Below are 11,186 nucleotides of genomic sequence, written 5' to 3'. Positions count from 1 at the left end.
GTTATAACTTGGTTGAGTTTCCCAATCCCACGTCGCTTTTAGTGTCTGCTTTTTTACACATGCAGTCTGGCATGGGATGCATGTAGAGGGAGTTACCGAACTTTCTCAGCTCGCTTCCTTTCATGTCACTGTGATGAAGCATATCCTGCAACTGCCGTCTAAAATCTCGCCATCTGCGTATATATTCTATATAAGAAAGCTAGCGATACTCAGTTTGAAACTGACATCTGCGATAAACAATATGTGTACATGTTACCTGATATTCGGGCTATCAAATAATTGGGCTAGCTTTCTCTTATCAGGTTTTAAGGTTTTGGCGTGTCCTTCGTAAAAATAACGTCTGTGCCCTACCAAGAAATGGGGAAAATTACCACCCTGGGTTGTGACAAAAACTTCACTGTGGAGGCAAACGGTATAATCAAGAGCAGCCAGTCTTGATGAATGACCCTGAATAACAAGATTCTGTTGGTTTCGACCCCTTGAGAACAAGAACAGTAACTTTGCATATAGTTATAGGTACTGAACCATACCATAAATGGACTAAGTTCTTCTGGGGAGGCTAGAGTTTCTTTTGTTTCCAGAAATGGAAACATCTGTTTAAGGGGGGTCATATACTTCTCCACTTTGTAAATTTTACCCGCGGCAACAAAAAGAGAGGTGTTGTTATCGAATCCCATGCCCCTGAGCATCATTCCGACCTAAAGAATAGAGTAAACCATTGAATTTAAGTAGTAGAAATACATGAATACAACATAACACATTATTACGTATTCGATCATGAAGACCTACCATTCACAACATATGCCTCTATGCTAAAACTATTACTAATCTCTTTTGTTTAGATTACAATCATCATCTGTTTGTGTAGTTAGAAAAAGATTGGGATAAATTTAATAGAAAATCTCTCCTATTACAAAATCACAATTAAATCGTATCAAAGATAAATCATTCATTTGATTTCTTTATATAATTTTGATTTCTAACTGAAAAAGGAGAATGCAATGACAAGTTCTAACGTTTCACAGGAATGCTCTTACACCAACACAAGAACTGAGGTAGGAGGAAAAATAGGCAATTTGGATCATACTTCTAGTGGAGTTAAAGGGCACTTCCCATCTACTCGGTTGGCACCTGGTCTTATTACTCGGCCTCTTCTCCGAAATTTTCCTCTCCAACTTCGTTCCCGAACAATATCCATCTCGTGCTTCTCTTCTTCACCGCCATCATAAATGCAGCATGAAAATGCAACCATGTCCTGAAAGATGAGGCTTTGTAGTTCAAGCAAACTGCAATTCACACCACAAAAAGCCATAATCAATTTAACAAAAAACAACTAAAACCATGGTACCTCTTCGAATCGGAGATGTACTGAAATGTATTTTCCTCCAGTTTTGGAGCTATTTTTAACCATCCGATCAACCTATATTTGCAGCTAACATCCGTATGGGTTCTGAAAACCGAAGTGCTTCAAAATTGCACAGGCATCGGATGCTTTGTATTGATGGAGGAACTGAATGGGCTAGTCTGTTAGAGAATGGTGCTATTCGGACAGCCCTGCCCCATAACCATTAAAAGCAGCAGGTTATTTTTCCAAGAATGTAGTTTTTTGTGCTTATACATATACCATACCGAATGAGTATCATGTTATCATCTCATATGTTATTTTTGTGTAACTGAAGCATTGTAAAAATGCAAAGATCGTAAGTACTACAACATTTAAAATCACTCAGGAAATGGGCTTTGGACAATTTCATTTTTATCACACAAGATTTGAGTCACGAATTAGACCAAATCGCTTGTTATTATTTGAAACAAAAACGAAAGAGTGATCACAGTACAAAAGGTGAGAGATCAATACTTCAACTCCAGAAGCTTTGGCAGAACCTTCTGAAGATAGTGGGAGGGGCTTGACCACGCTTTAATTCTCAAATTCACTATGTTGCTTATATTATTATTAAATAACTGGAGCACATCTTCCGGTAGCTCTCTAACAACATTAACATGATTTCTGAGAGCATATATGAAGAACTCCTCGTCAAATATTTCTCCAAAATTGCTGCAATATATAAGAGAAAACAAAATATTTTAAAATGCATTCAAATATTGATGGACTGTTTAAGAAAAAAGAGAGGATCCCATTGGCTATAGGATGGATGAGAATGCCATAACCAGTACAGAAGAATAGGATATTTGTGAGCATAAAAAACAAATGACAAATGTTAAAAGAATCATCTTACATCACCTGGAATCTCGCCAAACACTATTTAAATGAAATATGGGAATGACAAGAGTGGCATTTAGCAGGCCCGCCACGGCCACCGCATCACATATCTGTATTAAAAAAGAAAACAAATCATTTCACCAACTTTGCACTCACAAATACATCTCTCTTTGCAACCAATATGCCTCTTTAGCATGATACCAGGACTCTTCACCTTAGCGGGATATATATTTGATGACATTTTCAAAATCTTTGAAGATGACATACCAAAACCCCCACTTGTTTCTGTAACGAATATTTGAAAGCTTAAGTGAATCAAATATTATTAATGTTCATATAGGAAAAGAAGCAGTAAATCTGATAATCTTTAAAAAAATCAGATTTAGAAATACCATGTTCATTAATACGTTATATTATTTTGTTTATCTTTTTTCTTGAAAAGGTATCGGTGAGTAATGATTGATACTTGAAATAATCATAATATTTTTTTCGTCAATATTTCATCTTCCTCTTATTCTCTCCCCATTCCTAATAACTAATTTTTCAACTTTTTTCTTCTTTTATTTTAGAGATTGCTATAAAAAAATTAGATGATATATATTGCATACTCAAAATTAAAATAGTTAATTTAAGGTGAATTTGACAATATAAAGGTAGAAAATTCCTTTCAATCAAAATAGAATCTTTATTTGCAATTATATTTACATAAATATAGTCAGATTTTATGTGTAAATGTAAAATCTAATAAAATCGTCAAAATAGAAATAGGTATGAGATTAAAAGTGAACAAATTTTCAACATCAGAATATTCATTATTGTAAAAAATATAGTTAGTATTTTAAATGTTAATTATGAGAAATTATATTCGATAAAATCATAAGAGATTATACCTATAAATAAGTAAATATAACTTTTGATCTTTGTCATTATGAAAAATCATCTCAAAAGTAAATAATTTTACTATAATCTCTAAATTTTTTACATGACAATTACTTAACATCAAAATATTTTAATATATATATGCATACATCACAAGCCAAACGATACAAGTATATAGCATAGATCTGTTGTTGAATTGTCACACATCAACTTAGAAAATCCATTGCCAAAATAATTATATGACTGACATTTTCCACATATTGTAATCATAGGATATGATCCTTTAATAAAGTTTTTAAATGCAAGCCAACCAAGTGACTCTGAAAGAAACTTATTTTCAAGTTTTGATGCACTTTAGAGTTCAGACATACGTTCAATGAAAAAGACATACCGATAATCTTTGTTGGTTTAACCCGCCATTTGCTTCAATTATCAGGAAACCATTTGACTTCGGCAATTCTGAGAAGTCTAGAAACACAGAAGTGATAAGCATGACATCAGTTGAGTAGGTAAGAAGACAAACTGTCTGTTCTGCAAGTAACTTAAAACTAACACTATTGAATACCTAACCTCAAAGTTTCCAATACACTCCAAATGAAGGAAAAAAGATACTTGTACTTTAGGAAAAGACTAAGAGGTAATAATGATACAAAAGAATATACAGGATTTTCAAGCTGCCACATCTTCCAGCACTTTGCTTGATTTTACTAGTAAAACACATTAATTTAAGTGAAAAGAAATAAATTTCCACAGTTAGAAGTGTCTGGCAAACATCGATATTGAAAATCATATCTAAATAATAGCATTGATGTGGGTATAGAATTAATCATATGTGCATATACATTATAAAAAGGAAAGGGTGTAGGACTGTTGGGGGGCCTGCGGCATTTACTTCAGTCTTCAGAAAGAAACCAAGAAAAGAAGAAGCATAAACACACATATGGATTAACTTGCAGTTTCAAATGCCAAGGTATACCAACAATTGCGAATTTTCAAAAACACTTGGATCTGATAGGACGTGTGATGTTTGCTAATGAGAGATCTTCTTATAAAATAAATAAACAAGTAATCCTATAACAAACCTGACTGAGAAACAGTCTGCCCAAGACAAGGCTTCCACTGACGCAGCTTGGGATTCCATACGTTCATTAACTGAATATTGTTTTCATCCGTGAATATTTAGAGTCAGCAAGTTAAATTCATCCAGTGAATATTAGAGTCAGCACTTTATATTCATCCAGAGATGAAACTTCATTATGGATGCATATGAGCACGAAATTCTCAAACAAGACAGGGAAGAACTAAACATTTAAAAAAGTTCACCCCTTTCTAAACTGATGATTAAGTAATCAAAATCGACCATGTGTGTGACTGGTTAACCCAACCACAGATGAAAGTGCACGATAATATAGTAATCTGTCCCAACACAAATACTTTGTTTTGACGAAATTGTTATCTACTAAATTGTGACAGGCACATTCTTTCACACCAGTATCCAAGCCTGAGCAGTATTGATATCCGAGGAGTAACAAGTCTACATCCACTGATTACTGATCAAAACGCTACCATGCCTTCTCTAGGAAACTCTACTTTCACAAAAATAAAGAAAAAAGAACTTAAATTTCTCATGCATTTCAATTTCTACCAAAATGAGATACAAAAATCCAATAGATCAAGAGAGTTGGCGCTAAATTCTTCAAAATTAGGCAACAGATACCAAGGAATCAATACAATATCACAACAAATGGGGAAAGAAACACAATGTAAACAAGCAAATTACCATATTTGAGCTTTTATTGCTCTCAGCCTCCATCAAGGGCCAGAGTTTCTCAAAGACCTCAGGGCTCCTGTAAACAGATCCAGGCCCCACTAGATCACCATGTCCTCTACTACTACTAGAATTATTATTCACAACATCAAATCCCAAGGTACCCATATACATAAGCATCCCGGATATATAAAACAAAGGAGCAAACAACAGCATGCGTCTCCGCCTGTACATTATTGAAATCATTAAATATCCGAACCTCTCCGCAACACTCTTCAACTCCTCCTTTCCACCACCACCGCCACCGCCACTACCGCCACCACTACGGAAGCTGCCCCCTCCACCGCCGCAGCTACCGGAATCTGTGGCGGCGGGCTTTCCACGGCTGTGACGGTGGCGGGGAGAAGAAGGCGGGGACAAAGAACTCGTCCCGTTGCTCAGTCGGCTTAACCCATGCATAATTCTCGAGATCCTCTACTTATTTCAGTAAGAAAAAGTGGGTTTCCAGTAAAATTAAGAATGGAGCAGAGCCACCGACTTAAAGCTCGGATCTTTGGTGTCAGAGTAGAAAAAGACTCACTTTTTCCAAGTGAAATTGTCAACTTGAAAGTGAATAGTCAGTACCAGAACCTGCCAAAAAACGAGTCTTGCGTTCACTTCCACATCCGCAGCGTAGCGTAGTTTCTCCGCCACTCAACTGCAATATGACACGGCAGCGCGGCAGTGGAAGAGGGAAGCGCGTGGTGGCTAGAAACAGGGGACATATGAAGACATTAATGGAGGGTGGGGGTAGTGGAGAAGTTGAAAGAGGCTGGCTACGCATATGGAAAGATAATACGCTTACAGTTAAGGAATCAGAATTAATGCTGAAGTTAAGTTTTCTTTGTTATTATATTGATCAAACAAAGTTAAGAAATGTCTTTTTTCTCATAAATTACTACACCCAAAAAATACTATACGATTTGAGAAAATCTGCCATCTTTTTTTCTAGAATAGAATGGAAATGTGTATTATTATTAGTTAATCAATACAGTCAAAATGATCTTGGATCCATCGTTGTCTCTAATGAAATGAAAACTACCCATTTATTTTTTTTAAAAAGGACCACTGATTTCAAGGACACGCATTGATAAGTGGGTCTTTTCTCCTTTTATTTGTATTCCATCAATTGAAGTCATGTTTAGGATTAAATGCCACAAGTCAAATACGCCGACGTCCTAAAATAATAGCTTCTAGTTAACGTACGTTGTCCCAAAAATTCGTATATGATCTTTTCTTCGAGTTTCTGCCGACATGCTTGGGAGATAAACTCCACCAACTGGGCTTCTAAAAAGCTAGAGGAGTAGGCTTGTTAAGTGCATGTATCTGCTTCAATGACCAAGTGGTGAATGACAAGCAGCAAGGATTCCCTCCCCAATGCCATGATCAACACTCCCCACAACACCAACAGCACATTTATTTTTATCATTCCTATCAGTGTGGAAGAGTAATATAGTGGCTACAGTGAGTAGTAAGTTGACGATTGGCGCGCTGTGTGAGAAAATTATGTGCCACCTTCCAGCCAAAAAATCTCGAAATCGGCCATGTGCAAACTGTCGTAAATCCAGCCAAATAGCAGAAGAAAACCGAAAGGAGTTTACAACGTGCCACAGAATATGATCACTAGTTTGTAGAACATCGCGCCATAAGATTGGCTCGAGGAATCGAAGAGCACAATTTGAGGGGAAGTTTAAAGATGTTCATCGCATATGTCGAAATAGCATGAGCTACGGCTTTAATTAACACCTCTTTGCCTCCGGCAGAAATTAGAAAGCAAAGACCCTGTTTTTACCTCGTCCCACCCCAAAAATTCTGGTAATTCCAATTAAGTGTCAGAACATTCCTTGTGTCTCAATGCCCTATCCAGTCCATGATGCTAAGACTTCTGTATTAGAAATTTCTAAAAATGATTTTTACGGCTGTCAATAATATAAAACAATCAATTTCAATTCATCAAAACCAGAAAACATGACAGAGAATAAAAGGGCCAGACAGAAGATGATGAATGAATGAATGATAGCGATGTTCGAATTTATACACGGAAGAACGACAAACTGTACAATCAGAATACCAGCAATCTCACAATGTCTAAAGAAAACCAAGTCCCTTAACAAGTACAACCCTCTTCATTTGACTTGTGCATCGATTCTTGCCGTGCTATGTGCATGTAAACAAAATAAAACTGTGTCTAATGCAATGAATTCCTCTGCTGCAAAAAAACAGGAATTATTTCTTATGACTCTTCAGGATTCTGCGCAGATCAAAACACTCAACCCGATACATATTCAAGGCCCTACGCTCTGAAAAACAAGAAGTGAGCTGTCTTATTAGTCTCTCCAGAGACGATTGCGTGCAAAATTCTTCATCCTCCATGTTTGGATTTGTGGACAAAATTGTTGCATTGACTAAATCAGCCACCAGCTCCCGATGAGATTCTTCAAGAAGATATCCAACACAGGACTCATGTGGTAGTTTATAAGCCAGCAAGGAAGCACAATCCTGCCAGGAATGGAAATCGATTGGTTATAGTCGCATATTATGTCGGTGCTCAAAATCCAAACACCACAAGTCCAAACTTATGTTACACACTTCCACTGAAAGGCAAACCTACATATAATTGTTTCACTTAGAAACATGCAAGCTTGCAAGGAACACGGTCATGAAAGCAGTTTATGCGCAACACAACAATTCCTAGATTGTAACTGTAAACAAGTCTACCTGAACTTGATCTTCCACCTTTAACACGCTCCTGAACTTATCGAACTCATTTCTACTCAAAATAAGAGCTTCTGATAGCTTGTCATCCTGATGCAAGGGATCAACAGTTAAAATGATAAGATTTTCAGAAAAAAATTTCAATCATCGGATGTAAAGACTAATATTTTTATTAACAACCGTATCGTGCATAAAGCATTTGAATCAGGTGAGTGGCAAAAAGGGCTAATCAAGACTAGGGTATTGGCTCACTGTTTGGACAATATCTTTTTATCATACAGTATAAAACAAAACCTTGAATAACAAGCCTAATTTATTGATGGCCTAAAATAAAATGTTCTTAACCCAAGATTCCAAGATGTCAAAAATAAATAATAGAATTAGCATTCATATTAGGTGTTTTGTGTACATATAATATTTATAGGGTGTAGTAAAACTAAATTTTATCACAGGGTGTAGTAAAACTAAATTTTATCACCCACGGATAGATCTAGAAAAGGATCTTTACCCGGACAAGCTCGATGAACTTTTGAGAATGTAGAAAAAAGCGAATTGGTGAAAGATCGTTCTGCAGAAAGAGTAAAATCGTGAAAAACAGGATACATAAGTCCTTAACATGATATGACATCAGTTCAATTAGAGATGGTCTCAAGAGAACTATCTGGATTAAAAGGAAGAACTTGTAAGAATATGTAACTTTAACAGACATATATCGCGCAAACCATCACAAAAGATCGACACAAAGATCATTCAGGGTTGATAATTTTTTTTGTCAAATTCTATCTATTTCTGAAAGTATTTGCCATACCAAGGAGCAAAATTAGAAACGAAAATTGCGACAACTGATGAAAGCTTGATTTGATCTCTTATCTTGGTCACATCAGATCTCGGTAAGAGATCAAATCAAGGTGGCTGCTAGAGAATGATAACAGAAACAACAGTATTTGAAATTGAAATAGATGAATAATAAGTCTACAGAATACAAGCATGACGGTATCTACCTTCATAATTTGAGGAAACAATTCCTCAAGTACAGTTATGGCGTTGTCAACCTGGCCACACATTATCATCTACATTAACAAGAAAAAGGTCAATATAAATCAACATTCTTAATGCAAAGACATAATTCTGAAGGAATGCATCGCTGTCTCGCCCTCATAACCATTGGACGAACTCACTGGTGAAGTTAAGGCCAACAACCACGTCACAGAGGGAAACACATAATGCTACAGAATACTATGTATAATTATACAAAAGGTGATCGTATATAATTCATTATGATTTCATAAACACTTCACAGCACTTTTAGCAGTATATTATAAGCTTTAGCTCATACCTGACGAATCATCTTCCTTTGACTCAATGCATAGTTGCCGTCTTCCTCATTGGACCCATTTTCTTGTACCAAAGCCTTAGTTTCTGCATCTGTGTCAAATAACCGAAGTGTTTCTTCATAGCCATAGTGCTGTAAATATGATCGAACCATTCTGGAAAACAAAAATGCCAACAGTATTAATCAATGAACAGAAGCTGGTTATCACGATTCATTATATCCAACGTCAGTTTTATCTTTAAAAGAATGATCTCTTAGCTCAAGTAAAAGTTCAAGTAAGTATGACAAGAATACAATTATTTCTGGTGAGCTGATGGGAAAAAAATCCGACAGAGAGAGAGATGGACATTTACAAATTTGGAATCTCATGTCCATAATTGTCTGTTTTAATGTTAATTACTAACCGAAAACCATCACCACGAGCTATTTCCATTACATCAAAATTCTTCTGTAATCTTGCTCGATGATCTGCTTTATATGCCTGATTCATAAATAAAATAGACCATTAGAGACCAATGAATTGAGTACCACACTAGATATTAACAGAGTCCTCATCATTCCACAAAAAGTTCTTTTATAGAAAATAATTGAAGAGAATAAGTTTCCTGCAAGAAGATGCACAATCGAAATCAAGCTTCAAATGAAACCTCTTTCAGCATAACGAAAGTATAAACTGTTCAAGCAACGAAAACTCACTCAGAAGTATCCTATAGTTGGTGATCCTATAGTTGGTGATCATGAGACCTAAATACTGATACTGATCCTATAGTTGGTGATCATGTAGACAATGTTTGCAAATGTATGGATGCGTTCTCACAAATCAGAAAATAAAACATGAACAAGTTTAGCATGATTAAAGCAGAGAATATAATGAAACCAAATCTTACTTTTATATCAAAAAGAAATGGCGTCTTTCCAAAGTTTACAGTCACCCTGTCATATATAGGTAAAAAAATTAGCCTGTCAACCCAAAGTATGGGTTCGAAACAACATAGGAAGTTCACATGAATATGATCCATACTCTTCATTCTCGGTTTGAAGACCAATTGTCGGAAACAGGGGACCGTACCAATTCTTCCACACACTTCCAATCAGAACTCCATTTTTCCTGTTAAGAAGGTAAACATCATTGAAATTATTTTATCACAGGAACCACATGTAATCAAATGAATACCAATGGACAACTGTCGCATGCAACAAATTATTCTAAAAGACTGCAGAACTTTCAACTTGAATGATGATTCCGAAGAGGATATCTGTTGACTTACGTGAAAAAGAATTGGTTTGTACCATAGTTAACACCACAACCCACTGTATCACCAATTGATATGGTCGGGCCAAATGCCTCTCCCTCTCCCCATCCTCGGTAAATCATTCCATTCAATCCATAATATCCACAACTATCTGGTTCCCAGCTGCCAGACAGAAAAACATAAATTCAGAAGAACTGGAACCGACAATTGCAATTAACAGAAACATTCATATTATGATTGACCTCAATTCATCTTGTTTATTTGATTCTTAATTCTTATTGATTTATTTCTCTGCTTGATCTTGAAAAGCAATATCATGTTCGTGAACTTCATAATTCAAATGGCCCACTCTTCCGAACCAATGTAAACAGCACAAAGTTGAGGTTATAAATTGTTCATTCAACGTCCAACACAAAAAAAAAAAAAAAAACGCTCAAGACATCTCCGTCGAACAAATAAATCCCATTTTTTGGAAAAATTTCAAGTAGTCGAAACACGGTGTGAACAATTCCTCGCATATATGTCCCAGTATAAAGAGTGAAATAATACGCATACCCCGGATGATGGCGGGAGTTGGTAGATGTAGAACTTGTAAATCCGACGGACACTCGTGCCACAGCTCCCGCATTCTTCACGGAAATCTCGAAATAATAAACCAGCCGCTTCCATGGCGCGGCACGATCCGCCTGCACGATCCCCACGTCGTGCATGTGTTTACTCACATGCGGGTATGAAGCCGAGAGCCTGTCGGGCCCAACCAAAGCGAAACCTCGGGAACTGTTCTCAGTGTCCAACGCCTGTGGGGAGCTCTCGCGCTCCAGTTCAGTTCCATCATTGGTTTTTGAGAACCTGGAAGCGTCGTTCCAAGCCCGAAGGAAGTAGGAGGCCGTTAGTTCTTCCATGGCTTTGGACATTTGATCGGAAATTCAAGAATCAAGATTCACAGTAGATTGGAAACTTTCTCACTTGAGATTTCAA

General features: G+C 36.5%; 2 protein-coding genes across 2 annotated transcripts; both read right to left on the bottom strand.

The window, feature by feature from the left end:
- On the bottom strand, positions 1-5,731 carry LOC142520666 (O-fucosyltransferase 9-like). Its single transcript, XM_075623751.1, is given in 11 exon segments — positions 1-173; positions 257-447; positions 531-698; positions 1,088-1,255; positions 1,349-1,420; positions 1,422-1,554; positions 1,859-2,056; positions 2,243-2,331; positions 3,492-3,568; positions 4,183-4,252; positions 4,881-5,731. Coding segments are annotated over 11 exon segments (1,785 nt in total). The 5' UTR covers positions 5,328-5,731; the 3' UTR covers position 1.
- Positions 5,732-6,955: 1,224 nt separating this feature from the next.
- Positions 6,956-11,186, bottom strand: LOC142521004 (ran-binding protein M homolog). Its single transcript, XM_075624184.1, has 10 exons — positions 10,764-11,186; positions 10,224-10,370; positions 9,977-10,063; positions 9,843-9,888; positions 9,360-9,436; positions 8,959-9,109; positions 8,624-8,692; positions 8,131-8,190; positions 7,626-7,712; positions 6,956-7,406 (listed from the first exon to the last, which is right to left on the bottom strand). Exons 1-10 carry the CDS (start codon positions 11,120-11,122, stop codon positions 7,134-7,136), a joined length of 1,356 nt encoding a protein of 451 aa, XP_075480299.1. The 5' UTR covers positions 11,123-11,186; the 3' UTR covers positions 6,956-7,133.

Source organism: Primulina tabacum, chromosome 12, assembly GCF_025594145.1.
Source record: "Primulina tabacum isolate GXHZ01 chromosome 12, ASM2559414v2, whole genome shotgun sequence".
Classification (NCBI taxonomy): domain Eukaryota; kingdom Viridiplantae; phylum Streptophyta; class Magnoliopsida; order Lamiales; family Gesneriaceae; genus Primulina; species Primulina tabacum.
This window is presented reverse-complemented; position numbering and strand designations above follow the sequence as displayed.

Excerpts from the sequence above, each read along its gene's own strand:
- LOC142521004 (XM_075624184.1), bottom strand. The coding sequence starts at position 11,122 with ATGTCCAAAGCCATGGAAGAACTAACGGCCTCCTACTTCCTTCGGGCT. Across the intron at positions 10,064-10,223 it reads ACAAACCAATTCTTTTTCAC|GAAAAATGGAGTTCTGATTG; the intron begins GTAAGTCAACAG and ends CCTTCTTAACAG. Across the intron at positions 7,407-7,625 it reads AGGTGGAAGATCAAGTTCAG|GATTGTGCTTCCTTGCTGGC; the intron begins GTAGACTTGTTT and ends CATTCCTGGCAG.